The 18,537-nt window shown below is 49.4% G+C and overlaps 1 protein-coding gene across 1 annotated transcript; it reads left to right on the top strand.

Moving 5' to 3' along the window:
• Window positions 1-7,705: 7,705 nt before the first annotated feature.
• On the top strand, window positions 7,706-18,285 carry Guca1a (guanylate cyclase activator 1A). Its single transcript, XM_026383716.2, has 4 exons — window positions 7,706-7,906; window positions 17,030-17,179; window positions 17,524-17,617; window positions 18,104-18,285. Exons 1-4 carry the CDS (start codon window positions 7,706-7,708, stop codon window positions 18,265-18,267), a joined length of 609 nt encoding a protein of 202 aa, XP_026239501.2. The 3' UTR covers window positions 18,268-18,285.
• Window positions 18,286-18,537: the final 252 nt, after the last annotated feature.

Below are 18,537 nucleotides of genomic sequence, written 5' to 3'. Positions count from 1 at the left end.
CCCCAAATGCCTGGAAATCTTTGGCTGGAACCAGGCCACTTGGCATCCCCTTTGCCTGGTTGTTGGTGTTTAAGGAGCTAAGCCTGGGAAGGAGCAGGGGTGGTGCCCACAGACCAGGGCTTTTCTGGTCCAAATCTCCAGAATAACCTTCAACCAGGGTCAGGAGGGGATCGACCCCTAGAGATGCCTGTTTTTCTGCCCTACGGGCATCTGGAGAACTCATTTCCCCTGGTCAAACTTTTTTTCTTTTTTTTTGTACCGGGGATTGAACCAAGGGGCACTTCACTTAACCACTGAGCCACTTTTTATTTTTTTATTTTGAGACAGGGTCTTGCTAAGTTCCTTAGAGCCTTGCTAATTTGCTGAGGCTGACTTTGAATTCATGATCCTCCTGCCTCAGCTTCCCATGCATTGGGATTACAGGCGAGGGCCACCATGCCCAGCTCTTTGTCAAACTTTTTGGTCCTATTTTCTACCCCACACACCTGGCATACCAGCCCTCAGGAACCACCTGGTGCATTCCATCCTGAGCCCCTGAGTCTGCAGCAGGGGCAAGTTTACCTCCATCTCCTCCTCTTGGAAGCATTTAGATTTCAACTTTCTTCACTCTGATAAGATGGATACCATTTGCCCAGCTGCCTTCTATATCCAACATTTTATTTAGAACCTTTTGTCTGCTGGCTTTTTTTAATTTTTGGTAACTTTTTTTTTTCTTTTTAGAAAAATGCATTTATTGCTATCTTAGTAGGATTTTGAGAAGAAGTAGAGATAAATGCGAGTTTTCAGTCTATAAACCTGAAGTCTTATTCACCCAATCAGACATTCTTCCTACAGACACTGAAGTCTCTGTCCTTGAGAGGCAAAGATATGACCAAGAATCCTCGCCACCCTTCCAGACTGTGCAACCTGCATGGGGTGTTGGGCAGGGTCCCCAGGAGTCTGCACAGGAGGGTAGAGCATCCTTTGCTCTCCTGGAGGATGGCGCCCCCTTGAGGTTCACCTTAGTGGAGCAGCCACCAGGGAAGTCCTTTGAAGAAGCTGGCTTAGGTCCCACCCAGACAAGAGGGTAAATAATCTGGGCTTTGGGCCCTGTTCTATTTCTGTGCAGTGAGAGTGGGTGGATGGGCACCGTGGAGGGGGGATGAGTCAGATCAGAGATGGCGGCCCCTCCTCCTGTCCCTTCCTGGACTGGCAACTGCCCCACCCACTTCCTCCCTCTCCTCAGTTCTATTCATCCTGGAGGATTCCCCTCCTCCGGTATGACGTCTGTCCTTGGAGAGATTCCTGCAGGTGATGCAACCAGGGGAAGCCACTGGATCCCCTCCCTGGGTCAACTGTGCAATCCATACACTCCAGCCAGCCACCCCCTCAGGGCCACCTGGTGCACACCTCTTTCCGAGGCCTTGGTATAGTCCTGTCCTCTCTGACTTGCATCTATGTCTCAAGGGATCCCATTCCCCAGGCCTCCCACCCACAGGCATGAGCTCTCTTGTCAATGGACTGGTTAGATGAACAGGCTGAAGCACAGGCCACTCGCATGAGGGCACTAAGAACAGAGGAGTGAGGAGTGGCGGTGTCCCCAGAGAGTGCACCGAGGGCCATCCTCCGTGCCTAACAGGGAAAGGGGACAGGGCTGGTAGCGCAGGAGCCCGGGAGATGTGGCTGAAGGCAGAAGAAAGCCACCGCTACTCAATCGGTGACTCGGAAGCCAGAGAGTGAGACACTGGACACCCTGGGTGGTTCTCTCTAGCCGCCACCTGGCTCCTTCCAGTGCATCTCAGTGGATGACCCCAGGCTGAGCCAGGGTGCTGTTGTCCACAGATGCTGGACGCCTGTGGTTCAGGGCTGGCCCAGAACAGTGGAGACAGAGTGGAGGGGAATGAACAGAACTACCCACCCCTGACCGTGTGGACTAGGAGGCGTCCGGTGCCGGGAGGACACAGGTGAATGAGGCCATGGTGTCTGCTGTCTGGGAGCCTCTGAGCTCCTGAAGGTAGGACAGCAAGGGGGAGCCGCTCAGAATCCCAGAAAGAAAGGAATGTTTTGTGTCTTTGTGAAGAGTGAAGGTGATCAGAGTCTGTGGTGGCCCCCCACTGTTCCTGCCATGGTCCAGTACCCTCCCTTGGAGTGTAGGTGAGGCCTGGGACTTGCTTCTAACCCACAGCATGTGGCAGAGGACTGGACAGGCTGACCCTTGAGTAGGTGGCCTCCTATGAGACTCCACAGCAGATCGTAGGAGTCTTTTTTTTTTTTTTAATATTTTATTAGTTGTTGGTGGACCTTTATTTATTTCTATGTGGTGCTGAGAATCGAACCCAATGCCTCACACATGCCAGGCAAGCGCTCTGCCACTGAGCCCCAGCCCCAGCCCCTCGTAGGAGTCTCGATGAGACAGGCAGGCACGCCTAGGAGGCCCAGGGAACCAGAACCGCAGGTGGCCTGGGAAGTCACAGCCTGTAGACCTGAGCACATCCAGCAAGAAACCAGGGCCCTCAGTCCCCCGGCCCAGGAAGGGAATCTGCCAACAGCTGGAGTCAGCCAGAGTGGGCTCTTCCTAGGCTGAGGGTCTGCATGAAGACACAGCCCAGGTGGCCCCCTGGGGGCAGCCAGGTGAGCCTCTGGGCCACGGGAACTGGAAGAGAATAAAAGTGTGCGGTTCTGAGCTGCTGTCCTTGGTGATCTGTTCCTCAGCACTGAAAACTGACGCAAAACCTTGGCTGTGCGCGGGCGAGCTCCTGCCGCGGCTCGGGAAGGCCTGTGGAGGGTGGCGTTGGTACCTGAAGGGGAGGTGGACCGCAGCGGGAGCAGGTCTGGCTGGGCCCCCAAGCAAGCTGTCTGGAGGGCCCTCCCCACCCAGGTCTGGGGTGTGTTCAAAGTTGGGGTGTCTGCCCCGCACACCCCACGTCCTTCCTTTAGTAGAGGTGAAACAGCCCTGTTTGGATTCTTCAAGAATATCCATCCTCCTCGATTATGTGGATGACATATGATCATTATGAACCATGAAAGGATGAGGACAACATTTTTTAAATATATTTTTAGTTGTTGATAGACTATTGTATTTATTGATATGTGGTTGCTGAGGATCAACCCAGGGCCTCACACGCACTAGTCAAGTGCTCTACCACTGAGCTACAACTCTAGCCCCAGGATGCAAACAATTTTTTAAAAATATTTTTTATTGTAGTTGGACACAATACCTTTATTTAATTTATTTTTTACGTGGTGCTGAGGATCCAACCCAGTGTCCCATACATGTGAGGCAAGCCCTCTGCTACTGAGCCACAACCCCAGCCCCAGACAATTTTTTTTAAAACAAAGATTTAAAAAGTCCCTGGTGGGCTGGGGACATGGCTCAGTGGTAGAGCACTGGCCTAGCATGTGTGAGGCCCTGAGTCCCATTCTCACATATGAATAAATGAATAAAATTTAAAGGTCTATCAACATAAAAAAAAATTAAAAGTCACTGGTGACCCTCTGCCCAGAGACCATCCCTGTGAGCCCTGTGGTGGTTTCCTGCAGTCACAGATCATTTGGCAGGGACAGCCCTGTGAACATGGGCCTCATTTCCGCCTTTCTCTCTGGTCTTCTAAGCAGCATCCTAAACTTTGAGCCCTTTGGATCTATTTGCTCAGATAATGGGCAAAAAGAGTTGTGGGTTGGAGAGGAGAGAGAGCTGTCAGGGGGTTTATGATGGAAAAGATGAAAACCGACCAGGAAAAAAGCCCGGCTCCGGTTATATTTGGCAGGTGCCAGAGGAGCACGTGCTGTGCCGGGCTCTGGATCCCAGGGAGCTCTCCGTCAAGGCAGGAGGGCCCTCTCTGGGCAACCAGGGACCTGCTTCTGGTTGCTCTTATGTGTCCTGAGTTGTTGACAGAGGGTGTCCACCCAGAGAGGGACCCCCGAGGCTGGGGGAACCCCCATCCATCAGCGCTCCTCCCGCAACCCTGGCCTTGGCCACTGTCCACGCATGCAGGGCCACCCCTCCTGGCTGGAAGGCTGTGGCTGTACTTCCTTGACAGGGCTGGACCATCCCTCTGAGCTGACTGTCTCTAGGCCCTGGCCACCTGTCTGTCCGGTTCTCGGGGACTCTCTGAGGATCAATAGCCTGGCCATCTCTACTCAAACCTTCATAAGAACCACCATCTTCCTGGTGCCTCCATCCATAGAGTTGGGAGTTTTTTGTTCAAGAGGGGGTTGTTTTTCAATAAAACGGGGAGAGGCTATGAATATTTTTACGGGCTCAGCAGCTCAACAAGGATGAATGACATCTCTGGTTTCCTTGGCTTTTCCTTGTGTTTGTGACCTCAAGATCACAAGATTGCTGCTGCATTCCAGGCATCAGGTCCAGACGCAAGGCCAAGCTGCATGCTGCATCACCTTTTTTTTTTTTTTTTCAAGAAAGCAAAGCTTTCCCAGAAACCCACAGCAGGCTTTAACTTAAATCTCTTTGGCCAGAACCATGTTATAGGGCCACTCCTAGCTGCAAGAGAGACTAGCAAAACAATTGCTTGGTTTTCAGCCTCTTTAGTTAGGGGCAGATGAGTGGGTGGGAGTTGGAAATGGGGTGGGGTCTAGGAAGGCTTTTTTACTTTTTAATATTTTTTAGTTGTTCATGGACCTTTATTTTTTATTTATTTGTATGCGGTGCAGAGGGTCAAATCCTCACACCTGCTAGGCAAGCGCTCTACCACTGAGCCCCAGCCCAGCCTATAGGAAGGTTCTCACAACGGGTCTACCTTCCTCAGGGCCTGGCCAGAGCCGGTGGGTGTCCTGGTGGGTGACACAGGTTGGGTGTCTATTGTCATACACGATTCTAACAGCCGAGGGTCCGTGGTGAACGGGGTCAAAGGCACAACTGTCTGGAACCTAGGGACACTGGAGAGCCCAAGAGGCACCCTAACTGCACCCACGTTCTAAAATTAGCGGCATAGCCAACATGCTGATGTGACAGGTACAAAGTCATAAAACGATGGCCGGTGTTTATGGGACACTCACTCCATACCAGGACTGTCCTTGATAGTTTCCATGTTTTAATACCAACTCACTTAACCCTCCTAAGAGCCCTATGAAATGGCACCATTGTCCTCTTTTTAAGGAAGTTAACTAAAGCCCAGAGAGTTTAAGCCACTTGCTTGAGTTCACCCAGCCGTAATATGAGCAAGGAATAAACTGGAGTTGCTTTAATCCTCAGAGATTTTCGAGGGTTTGCAGTAAAACCTAGCCCATTCTGAGATATACAGGTAGGTACTCTGATATCTGATATGTTGGCGTCCTAAAGATTGTATGTTATAGACCTTTATTTATATGCAATGGTATATTATTTATATGCAGTATATATTTGGGTTGTACAATTTACATGAATGTAAATGCCTTTGTATTACACAGACATATATATGAAACTCTTCCTTACTCTACATTCTCTGAAGAAAAAGACCTTTGCAGCCAGGAGTAAAGAATCCTTTCCTCCTACAGAATGGGAAGAAATCTTTACCACACCCACCTCATATAGAGCACTAATCTCCAGGATATATAAACAACTCAAAAAACCAAAAACCAAATAACCCCATCAGTAAATGGGCTAAGGAACTGACTTCACAGAAGAAATACAATAGATCAGTGAATGTATGAAAAAATGTTCATCATCTTTAGTAATTAGAGAAATACAAACCAAACTACTCTAAGATTTCATGTCACTCCAGTCAGAAAGACAATTATCGAGAATAAATGTTGGCAAGGATGTGGTGGGGGAGTTACAATCATACCATACACTGCTGGTGGGACTGCAAATTGGTACAACCACTATGGAAAGTAGTATGGAGATTTCTCAGGAAATTTGGAATGGATCCAACTCCTCCATTTATACCCAAAGGACTTAAAATCAACATACTACAGGGACACGGCCATGTCAATGTTTATAGCAGCTCAATTCACAATAGCTGAGCTATAGAACCAACCTGGATGCCCTTCAACAGATGAATGGATAAGGAAAATGCGGCGTATATACACCATGGAATATTACTCAGCCTTAAAGAAGAATGGAATTATGGCATTTGCAGGTAAATGGATGGAACTAGAGAATATCATGCTAAGTGAAATAAGCCAATCCACCAAACCCAAAAGCCGAATGTTTTCTCTGATAAGCAGATGCTGATACATAGTGGGACCGGAAGATAGGGAAGAATAAAGGAAATTTGGTTTGAGTAGAGGAGAGTGAGGGGAGGGGTGGGACTGTGGGGATGGGAAGGAAGGTAGAATGAGACAGATATTAAATACATGTATGATTTCACTACTGGAGTGACTCTGCACCATGTACAGTCAGAGGAATGAGAAGTTGTGCTCCACTTGTGTACAATACATCAAAATGCATTCTACCGTAAAATAAAAAAAATTAATTGCCTCAGGTTAAAAAAAAAATCCCTTCCTGCAGCCTTGCAGTCTGGGAGGGACCAGGCATGCTGCTGGGGTTCTTGGGAAGGGCTCAGCAAGCCTGGTGTTGCTAGAAAGACAACATTTTGTGCTGTATTGGAAACTGTACTGTCTTGGTATTAGTCAGAATGGGTTTAGGTTAGCTGCAGTAACAAACTGCCCCCCAGAGGGGGCATGTAAAGGAGGGAGGGAAATGAGGGGAAGAGACAGGGTGAGCTGTGGCTCTGGGCTTTCCTGGAGGCGTCCCACTTAAGTGCACTTGAATGTTGGTTCCAGAAATGAAGCCACGGAAAGCCTGTGGTGGGAGAAGGGGTGTGGCAGAAGCACCAGAGGAAGCTACTGCACCGTGATCAGCCCTGAACTTGCTCTGGAGCATTCCAGGACCACCAGCTAGCACTCCCAGGGTCACCCCGGGAACCGGCACCCAGGGCACGTCCCCCACTCACATGCCCCTGGTAGGCGATGGTGCCCTCTTTCAAGTAGGATGGAGGAGGGGAAGGATATAACCTCCAGGAATATGAGTGTGGTCAGAATACGATGTGTGGGCCTGCATATGTGTGTGTGTGTGTGTGTGTGTGTGTGTGTACCGTTCAGGTTAACGTAGAAGGGGGTTCCTTTTGGCTACTGAGGGTACATCTCAGAAGCCCACAAACTCTGCATCACCCAGGTGGTCTCATGTATTAGCACATCCGTGGTGTGATCAGACCTCCTCTGCTGTGACAGCCAAGGGCAGTCCACAGCCTGGATAACTGTCCATGGCAGCCCATCGAGGGCCCATCGTTAGCCTTGCTTTGGAAGATAAGACGAACCGGTCCATCTTATGTGGATGCCAGTTCCTTGTCTGAGGATGGGATCCAAGGACAGTGTGAACCCATTAAAGCAGAATATGAAGGGCACTGAGGTCGTAGAATCAGAGCAGTCACTGACCGGTCACCCACTGGATCGTGAGAAGAGAGGATTAGGAGACTGCAAACTAGGCAAGAAAATCCTCTCACCTACAGCTCAAGGCTGTAATCCTGGGCCTCTGCTTCTCTAAGCTTTGTTCTGTTTCCACTCCTCCTCCCATAGGCTGCAAGGGTTTGTGGGGGATGTCCCCTCGCTCTGGGCGTGGGCCGTGCCCATTTCCTCTCTGCTTCCTCCTCTCCACGTCTCTTGCTCTGACCTGGAGCACTCAGGCCTGTGAGGCAGGAGGGCCAGCTGCAGGAGGCCAGGCCTCTCGGGTGCAGGGGTAGGGGGGCACAGGACCACCTTGGGCATCGGCCTTCTGCAGGCAGGGGCCATGGGCAACGTGGTGGAGGGTAAGTCTGTGGAGGAGCTGAGCAGCACCGAGTGCCACCAGTGGTATAAGAAGTTCATGACCGAGTGTCCCTCTGGCCAGCTCACCCTCTACGAGTTCCGCCAGTTCTTCGGCCTCAAGAACCTGAGCCCCTGGGCCAGCAAGTACGTGGAGCAGATGTTCGAGACCTTTGACTTCAACAAGGTGGGCAGGGGCCATGGGGGTGAGGTCCCCAGCCTTCCCTACCTCTGGAGGCCTTAGCAATCTGGGGGCAACTAAGAGCAATGGGAGGAGAGTAAAAGTGACCCCTGGGAGAGTGACTTCGTAGGCAGTGCTTGTGATTTGGGAGGAGGACATTTCACATCCAAGGGGGGTCAAGCACCTACTTTGTGGTTCATGTTTGCAGTACTAGGGAGGAAGCTCAGGACTCTACACCATCCCCAGCCCTCTTTAGTTTTTATTTTGAGACAAGGTCTCACTAAAGTTGCTGAGGCTGGCCTCCAACTTGGGATCCTCCTGTCTCAGCCTCCTGCGTTGCTGGGATGACAGGCGTGCACCACCACATCTGTCTAAGCAGCTACTTTGTATCAGGTCCTAAGGGCCCAGAAATGAATGAGACCCTGTCCCTGCCCTTGCTTTCTAGAGGGAAGACAGAGAGGCCCACAAATTAGCCAAAATCAGAGGCAGAATCTAGTGGTTTTCTCGGCCTCTTCAGCACACTGAACAGCTCGGTTGCTGCCCAAAGAGGGGTGAACACTTCCAAGGGAGTCGCCGAGCACCCATTTGGGACGGGTGCAAAGACGCCTAGGTGCTCAGGAGGATGTGGGAAGAGTGACAGCAGAGGGCAGGATGGGCTGGGCTGGGCAGATCCACCCTACCCGGCTCATGGTGTTCTGTGGACACTAGGCCTGGCAGTGGGTAGGGTGGCCTGATCACTGGGGACAAAGTCATATCCAGCCCCAAAGTACCCAGTGACATCGGCCCATCTTTTCTGAAGTGAGTCTGAAGGTCCGAGTGGTGGTCAAACGGCATGTTTCTCTAAGCCACGCCTGGATGCTCTGGTGAGGACTTCCTGCGAAGCCCAGGGGGCCAGGGAGAGGGAGCCGGAGCCTCTGGGTTTGGTCCACTGGGTGACCTGGAGCCAGTCTCTCCCTTCTTGGCTCATTCACCGGGATCTGCCATGGAGGGTGGGGACATTGGTGAAGGTGTTGGTTGGATGCCGGTAGTGAATCTTCTTCTATTTGGGACAATTCGGTCAGGTGTAGTGGTGGGAGCATCCAGACCCACAGATTCGGTACCTACCCTGCGGGGCCCCTCTGCTGACTCCCACCCTGGCCGGCTCCTCCCTTGAAAGGTGAGGTTGCCATGAGGCATGGCCCCGGGGCTCCATCAACAGGCCTGGGATGGAGAGGCTGCCCTTGCTGCCTGGGGGTTCAAACGGGTTTCTAGGGAAAGCTGGGGCTTGGCAGCTATTTAAAACTCACTAATAGGTGGGGATACGGGGCCAAAGCAGATTAGGGGCTTTGAGACTCCACCTCCAGGGCAGTACCCTGTGCCTGAGGGTTTTCCTGATGGGGAGCAGGGAGCAGAGTCCTGGGTGGTGGCACAGAGACCAGGAGAGACGCAGGCATCCTGTTGGCCTCACGGAATGCCCCCGAGGGAGCAGCAGTCAGTCCTGAACAGGAGGGGCGGGGCGGGGAGTCAGAGGTTGAGCTCCACCACCCTACCCCTGCGCACCCCAAATGATCTCATCTTGTCGCCTGCTAAGGAAACCCTCTGGGTGAAGACAGAACTGCAGAAAGACCCCCCAACTCACACAGAAGGCACCAGGGAGGGACAACCCGTCACCCTGGATTTATCCGTCAGTCTAATGCCTCCTCTTCAAGTGTGGTCACATACAAGTGCCATCTCCATTGTCCCATCGAAAGTCAATCAGCTTCTGGTTTCTACCCAATCTGGCCTGTTCAGATGCCACACACATGGCCTTTGTGTGACCCTCTAGGACCCTGCTTAGCTCACAACTTTCTCTGCTGTGAGTCTCTGCTCAACATGTGCCCTGATCTCCTGGTTTAAGCCTAATTAAAACGGGATCTGGCCAAGCCACACTTATAATCCCAGCCGCTCAGGAGGCTGAGGCAGGAGGATGGCGAGTTCAAAGCCACTCTCAGCTACAGTGAGGCACTAAGCAACTCAGTGAGACCCTGTCTCTAAATAAAATACAAAATAGGGCTGGGGATGTGGCTCAGTGGTCAAGTGCCCCTGAGTTCAATCCCCGCATCCACCCCCCAAAAAAGAGAATAACTGAATCTGGCCCCTGCTTCTATATTTCCCAGTCTCCACTTTCTTGCCAAAGCTCTTCTCATCTTTTAGTACCAGACATTAAATACCATTTAGCCACTATGGTATTATCTGTCTCTCCTGCTGGAGAGACAGATAATACCATAGTTCACTCTGTGAACCCCTTTACTTCTTTCCCAGCACCTAAGACACTATCTTGAACATAGTAGGTGCTTCATAAATATTGGTTGCATGTTTAAAATTATATACAAAAATCATGATTTTATGGGTTACTTATATACCTTATGACATTAATTTAACTGTGCTATTATTTTGTAACACCAACATCTCTCCTCCACACCCACAGAACAAATTCCTGGGCTACACTGTGTTGACTCGTGGGCATCAGCAGGGTGCCGTTTAGACTGGTCAGGAAGTGAGACAGGGCATTAGGAACTATTCATGCAGAGAGGAGTTAAAACACGGATGTTTAATAGATAACCTGAGGGCCTGTTTTTGTAAATGAAGTTTTATTAGAACACAGCACACTCATTTATTTAAGAATTATGGCTGTCTTCACGCCAAAATGACAGAGGCTGTTTGGCCACAAAGCTGAAATATCAACTCTCTGTCCCTTGACAGAAATAGTGTGTCAGTCCCTGGATGAGAAGATGGCCGTACCCCAGGGCATCGCACCTGATGCGTAGGGATGAGGGGTGCAGCGCTGTGAACGCAGCAGGTGACTGGGGACAAGCATATGCCTTGCTTATTGCACATCTTGCCTGGCCCTGGCTGTGCCTGGCGACCACACAGGTGCACGCAGATGGAGGTGAACACATCTGAGCACCAGTGTAGGATTTAGGAGACTCAAGGCGTTGCCATTCCATCAGCTGATGGCTCTTGACTTCATCTTCTCATCTGAAATGGGGACAAAAATACCCAGCTCCAGGAGCACCTGGGAGATTAAATGAGCAAAGGAATAAAGCGCTGAGCACAGGAAGCCCACAGGAAGCACGAAAATAAAGAGCATTGCTGTGGTGTTAGCGCCCTCAGGCCATCCCACAACCTCAAAAGCACATGTGGTCATTCTCCTCTTAGGGCTGAGGAAACAGACTCAAGGAGGCCAGGCAGCCTGGGAAAGCTCACCCTTCTACTAAGAGGTGGCTTAGGTCTTTTTGGCACAAAAATCATGTATCTTCCATTACCCCTTGTAGCCATCATCATCCTCATCCTCATCATCAGGACTGGGGATTGAACCCAGGGATGTCCAGCCACTGGGCTCCATTCCCAGCCCTTCTTATTTTACTTTCAGACCCAGTCTCACAAAGTTGCCCAGACTGGCCTTGAACTTGCCATCCTCCTGCCTCAGCCTCTCAAATTGCAGGGATTACAGGCTCATTATTATTATTTTTAATTACAAAAGTAATTAAAGTGAAAAGCACCCCGTTTTTGAAAGACCCCCGTTTCCCTGTCCAAGGAGAATCACACGAAACACTGGCTGCAAAAGCACGAGGTGGTTTATTGAGACACAGGCGCCTGCGGGTGTCCAGCAGAACCTCAGCCGGAGCTTTGGTGAACTGACACACAGGGCTTGGGGATACAGAGATTTTTATAGGGTTTGGGACAGGTTGCGCGCGTGCGGGGAAGCAACAGGTTTCTTATTGGTTTGTTTAAATCTAGCATATAGGCCATCTAGGGGGTACAGGTCTGCATTCCAAAAACCACAGGTCTGCATTCTATTCTTTCTGTTCCTGCTTATCTGTTCCGGTTTATTCATTCATGCCTCAGGATGCGGGTGCTCTGTTCTTCAACCGGTTGTCCGGAAAGCATGCCTGGCGCCTGAACCTGTTTATGGCCTGCCTGATATCTTGGTTTCATATCTTGGCCTTAGGTAACTGGGCTAACTGGGCTAGGGTCTTTCAAAAGTAATTAAAGCTCATTGTAAAAATTCCCAGCAATACAGAAACTTAACATTGAAAGCAAAAATATCCTCCCCCATGGGAAAAAAAGTTTTCTTGCTGATCCAAGATGGTGTCGTAGGGACCTCGCTGGCTCCATTCTGACAACAACCCTGGGAGTCTGGGTGAGCAGTCCCAGTGAGCCTCAGCTGTGTGTGAAAGCCCTTCAAGTGCCTTCAGGAAAAGTGAAATTATTTGTAGGAAAACGGCTGGAACGTGAGAACGTTATGTTAAGCTTAAAGGAGCCAGACTCAGAAGGTCAAGGGTCATGTGTTTCCTCCCATATGTGAAAGCAAGAGAGGAAAAAGAACAAGAAAGGTCGCAGGTGTGTGTGTGGGGGTATCTCATGAAAATGGAAGGGAGATCAGCAGAATAGAGAAAAGAGACCCGGGGAGGGGGAGGGAAGGGAGAGCGGGCAGCCTGGGGAAGGTATTAGCTACATCTCATTATTGGGCCGAGTGCACATACAGACATGGAACAATGAATCCCACCATTATGTATGACTATAAGGCACCCAGGGAAAAAGAAAGTCCTTGGACATGGTGAAGAACCACAGAGATGTTCACTACAACCCTGATCCGCGTGGCGGGCTCCGAGTGAGGAAGGCCTTGCTTAAGGCCAAAGGCCAGCACAGACCCCATCTCAGAGGTCATCAGTCCTGGCTCTCCACCTCCCCGTCAGACTCCCCTTAAAGGCTTTCAGTGACAATGGCACCAGGTGGCCCTTCCTGAGGCAGCTCTGCCTGTCAAGGGTTCTTTTTTTTTTTTTTTTCAATTTTTTTTTAATTTTTAATTTTTTATTTATTTTTTTTATTGTTGGTTGTTCAAAACATTTCATAGTTCTTGACATATCATATTTCACACTTTGATTCAAGTGGGTTATGAACTCCCATTTTACCCTGTATACAGCTTGCAGAATCACATCAGTTACACTTCCATTGATTTACATATTGATAAACTCATGTCTGTTGTATTCTGCTGCCTTTCCTATCCTCTACTATCCCCCCTCCCCTCCCCTCCCCTCCCCTCCCCCTCCCCTCTTCTCTCTCTACCCCCTCTACTGTAGTTCATTTCTCCCCCTTGTATTATTTTTCCCTTTCCCCTCACTTCCTCTTGTATGTAATTTTGTATAACCCTGAGGGTCTCCTTCCATTTCCATGCAATTTCCCTTCTCTCTCCCTTTCCCTCCCACCTCTCACCCCTGTTTAATGTTAATCTTCTTCTCATGCTCTTCGTCCCGACTCTGTTCTTAGTTACTCTCCTTTTTTTTTTTCATGTGGTAAAGATTGCTTTTTATTTATTTATTTTTTTTATTGGTTGTTCACAACATTACAAAGCTCATGACATATCATATTTCATACATTAGATTGAAGTGGGTTATGAACTCCCAATTTTACCCCAAATGCAGATTGCAGAATCACGTCGGTTACACATCCACAATTTTACATAATGCCCAATTAGTAATTGTTGTATTCTGCTACTTTTCCTATCCCCTACTATCCCCCCTCCCTTAGTTACTCTCCTTATATCAAAGAAGACATTTGGCATTTGTTTTTTAGGGATTGGCTGGCTTCACTTAGCATAATCTGCTCTAATGCCATCCATTTCCCTCCAAATTCTATGATTTTGTCATTTTTTAATGCAGAGTAATACTCCATTGTGTATAAATGCCATATTTTTTTTATCTATTCATCTATTGAAGGGCATCTAGGTTGGTTCCACAGTCTTGCTATTGTGAATTGTGCTGCTATGAACATCGATGTAGCAGTGTCCCTGTAGCATGCTCTTTTTAGGTCTTTAGGGAATAGACCGAGAAGGGGAATAGCTGGGTCAAATGGTGGTTCCATTCCCAGCTTTCCAAGAAATCTCCATACTGCTTTCCAAATTGGCTGCAAAATTTGCAGTCCCACCAATAATGAACAAGTGTACCCTTTTCCCCACATCCTCGCCGGCACTTCTTGTTGTTTGACTTCAAAATGGCTGCCATTCTTACTGGAGTGAGATGGTATCTTAGGGTGGTTTTGATTTGCATTTCTCTGACTGCTAGGGATGGTGAGCATTTTTTCATGTACTTGTTGATTGATTGTATGTCCTCCTCTGAGAAGTGTCTGTTCAAGTCCTTGGCCCATTTGTTGATTGGGTTATTTGTTATCTTATTGTCTAATTTTCTGAGTTCTTTATATATTCTGGATATTAGGGCTCTATCTGAAGTGTGAGGAGTAAAGATTTGTTCCCAGGATGTAGGCTCCCTATTTACCTCTCTTATTGTTTCTTTTGCTGAGAAAAAACTTTTTAGTTTGAGTAAGTCCCATTTGTTGATTCTAGTTATTAACTCTTGTGCTATGGGTGTCCTATTGAGGAATTTGGAGGCCGACCCCACAGTATGTAGATCGTAGCCAACTTTTTCTTCTATCAGACGCTGTGTCTCTGATTTGATATCAAGCTCCTTGATCCATTTTGAGTTAACTTTTGTGCATGGCGAGAGGAGGGGATTCAGTTTCATTTTGTTGCATATGGATTTCCAGTTTTCCCAGCACCATTTGTTGAAGATGCTATCCTTCCTCCATTGCATGCTTTTAGCCCCTTTATCAAATATAAGGTACTTGTAGTTTTGTGGATTGGTTTCTGTGTCCTCTATTCTGTACCATTGGTCCACCCGCCTGTTTTGGTACCAGTACTATGCTGTTTTTGTTACTATTGCTCTGTAGTATAGTTTGAAGTCTGGTATCGCTATACCGCCTGATTCACACTTCCTGCTTAGCATTGTTTTTGCTATTCTGGGTCTTTTATTTTTCCATATGAATTTCATGATTGCTTTCTCTATTTCTACAAGAAATGCCGTTGGGATTTTGATTGGCATTGCATTAAACCTATAGAGAACTTTTGGTAATATCGCCATTTTGATGATGTTAGTTCTGCCTATCCATGAACAGGGTATATTTTTCCATCTTCTAAGATCTTCTTCTATTTCTCTCTTTAGGGTTCTGTAGTTTTCATTGTATAAGTCTTTCACCTCTTTTGTTAGGTTGATTCCCAAGTATTTTATTTTATTTTTTTTTTGAGGATATTGTGAATGGAGTGATGTCCTCATTTCCATTTCAGAGGATTTGTCGCTGATATACAGGAATGCCTTTGATTTATGCGTGTTGATTTTATATCCTGCCACTTTGCTGAATTCATTTATTAGGGAACCATACACCAACAAGACATAACAATCATAAATATATATGCCCCAAACAATGGTCAGCTATGTTCATCAAGCAAACTCTTCTCAAGTTCAAGAGTCTAATAGACCACCATACAATAATCATGGAAGACTTCAACACACCTCTCTCACCACTGGACAGATCTTCCAAACAAAAGTTGAATAAGGAAACTATAGAACTCAATAACACAATTAATAACCTAGACTTAATTGACATATATAGAATATACTACCCAACATCAAGCAGTTATACTTTTTTCTCAGCAGCACATGGATCCTTCTCAAAAATAGATCATATATTATGTCACAGGGCAACTCTTAGACAATATAAAGGAGTAGAGATAATACCATGCATCTTATCTGATCATAATGGAATGAAACTGAAAATCAACGATAAAAGAAGGAAGGAAAAATCATGCATCACTTGGAGAATGAACAATAGGTTACTGAATGATCAATTGGTTATAGAAGACATCAAGGAGGAAATTAAAAAATTCTTAGAGATAAATAAAAACACAGACACAGCATATCGGAATCCATGATCTGTCAAGGGTTCTTAGGGTTACCCCAGCTCCAGCTCTCCATTAAGTCCTGGTTCCACTCGGCTGTGAGTAATGGAGGACCCGGGTTGAACGTCAGGTCCCTGAGCTCTGCCTCAGTGCTTCCTCCCCTGCCTCGCTCACCCTTTCTGTAACCTGCCGGCTTTCCTCTCCCAGCCTCACTCATTTTGGAGGTCGTGGGGAGGAACAGAGCGGCAGGAACAGGTAGAAATGGCAACCGGTGAACTTTTAGGGGGCCCTGGAGAAAATGTCCTTCAAGATGTCTTGTGCCACCCTTCTCCATGGTCAACCCTCACAAGACAGTGGAGGCATCACCTCCCCTGTCCTGCCCTAGCAGAGTTGGGGTGATTCCATAACGCAGGGGTGATTCCGTACTGTCCAGATGTGTTGCGCTGAATAGATATCATGATGAAATAGTGATCCCTTTATAATAATGGCACTAATCAAAATAACAGTATTTACTGAGTGCTTACTATGGACCTGGCAGTGTTGAGTGCTTTTACGTGTGTGAACTCATTTAATCCCATAGAATTAGGTCCTGTTCTAACTTTTACAGGTGAAGAAATCGAGGGCCATATCAAGGACCATATTAAGCCCTTAGTCTCAGATTCAGCTTAGTCGGCGGGTGGAGCCAAGATTCAAACCTGCACCCACCACACTGCACTATCAAGAAGGGGTGTGTATTTTACCGAGCTCTGAATCCTCACAGTCCATCAGAACACACAGCGGGTGCTCAATGAAGTAGGAAGCGCCCATCTGAGAAGGGGAAAGCTGCTCCTTGCCTCGCTGTCTGGCCGCTGCCCCTACCCCAGCTCCTATCTCCTGGGTGCGTTCTTCCCGCTCCCACCTACCTGCTTCTCTCCTGTGCCCAAAGGCCAGCACAGACCAGATCTCAGAGGTCATCAGTCCTGGCTCTCCACCTCCCCGTCAGACTCCCCTTAAGACTCATGTTTGAGAACCAAAGGGAAGCAGCTAGTGACAACTAAAATAAAAATGACTGTGAAGGAGAGTGTCAGCAGCTCGTCACACCCAGTGAGTGTTGGTTTATCGGATTTGATGGGCAGTTCTGGGGCAGGCAGGGTGGGCTATGCCTGGCCCCCAGGAGGGTAGGAGAGTGGTGGCGCCAAGGGAGAATAGCTTGGAGGGGACAGAGCTGGCACCCTGGCCTTCCTTTGGCACTTCCAGTGGCGAAACCCTGGCTGAGATGGGCGCGGCCGTGGGCGTGGCCCGGCCGTGGGCGTGGCCCGGGCGGGGGCGTGGCCCGGGCGGGGGCGTGGCCCGGGCGGGGCGTGGCCCGGGTGGGCTCACAGCCCTGCGCGCTCTGGCAGGACGGCTACATTGACTTCATGGAGTACGTGGCGGCGCTCAGCCTGGTCCTCAAGGGGAAGGTGGAACAGAAGTTGCGCTGGTACTTCAAGCTCTACGACGTCGACGGCAATGGCTGCATCGACAGGGAGGAGCTGCTCACCATCATCCAGGTAACTCCAGGTGCAGAGGGCTGGGCCAGGGGCGTGGACAGCGGGACCCCGAGCTGAGAGCTCGGGGAAGGATCCACTATCTCAGGATTGAGATCGAATTTGGGACTCAGGGTCCGGCGATAGTTCTGACCCTCACCAACTGCGTGACCTAGGCTGTGTCGTCTCCCCTTTGTGGGTCTGTTTCCAAGGGACTATAAAAGCTCCACTCTGAAGTCCCAGATCTGTCTAAGGCCCAGGGCACCATCGCCTCCGCTCTCCACAGCTGTTGGGAGCCAGAAAAGCTCTTACTGTCCCCACCACTGAGAATTAAGATGGGACCTTCACTCCTGCCTTTTTCCTCTCAGGCCATTCGAACTATTAACCCCTGGAGCGACACGACCATGACTGCAGAGGAGTTCACAGACACCGTGTTCACCAAGATTGACGTCAATGGGGATGGTGAGGGGGCAAGGAGGGACTTCCCCAGGGAGGGGTCCCAGGGATAGTGACTTCCTATGAAAGGTGAAAGGAGCAGGAGGGGAGGAGGAGGCACAAAGGTCCCTCTGCAGGTCACCTTCTGCATCCCTTTCTGCCCCAGCCACAGAATTAGCTCTTAGGGATCCCTGGACCACACTTTCTGGTCTGTCTCTGACCCTGCCCCTTACAAGAACTCTGCTCTGGCTCTGCTCGCGGTGCACACCTGTAATCCCAGAGATTTGAGAGACTGAGGCAGGAGGATGGCAAGTTCGAGGCCAGCCGAGGGAATTTAGGAGACACTGTCTCAAAAGCAAATTTAAAAAAATAAATAAAAATACAAAGGGTGGTACTCAATGTAGAGCGCCCCTGGGTTCCATCCCCATACCAGGGAAGGAAAATCCAGCTCTAGGCCCTGGCCAGCAGATGCGGACACCCTTCCCACCGGGAATCCCTTTTTTTGTACCCCAGGGGAACTCTCCCTGGAGGAGTTCATGGAGGGCGTCCAGAAGGACCAGGAGCTCCTGGACACGCTGACACGAAGCCTGGACCTCACCGGCATCGTGCGCAGGCTCCAGTCCGGCGATCCGGATGACGATGTCCCTGGCAAGGACGCCACCGAGGCCGCCGGCTGAGCTGCGCCCAGCTGCTGCTGTCTGGGGGCCGGGCCTACACGGTGGTGCCTGGCGTCGCTATTGTGCTTGTCTTAATATTATATGGGGTCTCCTGAATCCAAAGGCTCGGCTCACCTCTTTGGGGTCCAGGGTGGCAGCAGGAGGGGAGGAGGGGCAGAAGTGGGACTCCAGAGTGAAAATGGTTCCTGCCCCCACCCCCACCCCCAGACTCAGCTGTCGGTGATGCTCCCTGGTGCCCTGGAGTTCCTCCCTCGCCCCTTTGGGGCTCCT

This window comes from Urocitellus parryii, chromosome 8, assembly GCF_045843805.1.
Source record: "Urocitellus parryii isolate mUroPar1 chromosome 8, mUroPar1.hap1, whole genome shotgun sequence".
Taxonomy (NCBI): Eukaryota; Metazoa; Chordata; class Mammalia; order Rodentia; family Sciuridae; genus Urocitellus; species Urocitellus parryii.
Note: the sequence above shows the minus strand (reverse complement) of the source record. Positions and strands in the feature narration are given on the sequence as shown.

What these genes read in the sequence shown, in the direction of transcription:
- Guca1a (XM_026383716.2), top strand. Translation starts at nt 7,706, where the DNA reads ATGGGCAACGTGGTGGAGGGTAAGTCTGTGGAGGAGCTGAGCAGCACC. An exon ending in AGACCTTTGACTTCAACAAG is followed by an intron (nt 7,907 to 17,029) that starts GTGGGCAGGGGC and finishes GCGCTCTGGCAG; the next exon opens with GACGGCTACATTGACTTCAT. An exon ending in AGCTGCTCACCATCATCCAG is followed by an intron (nt 17,180 to 17,523) that starts GTAACTCCAGGT and finishes TTTTCCTCTCAG; the next exon opens with GCCATTCGAACTATTAACCC.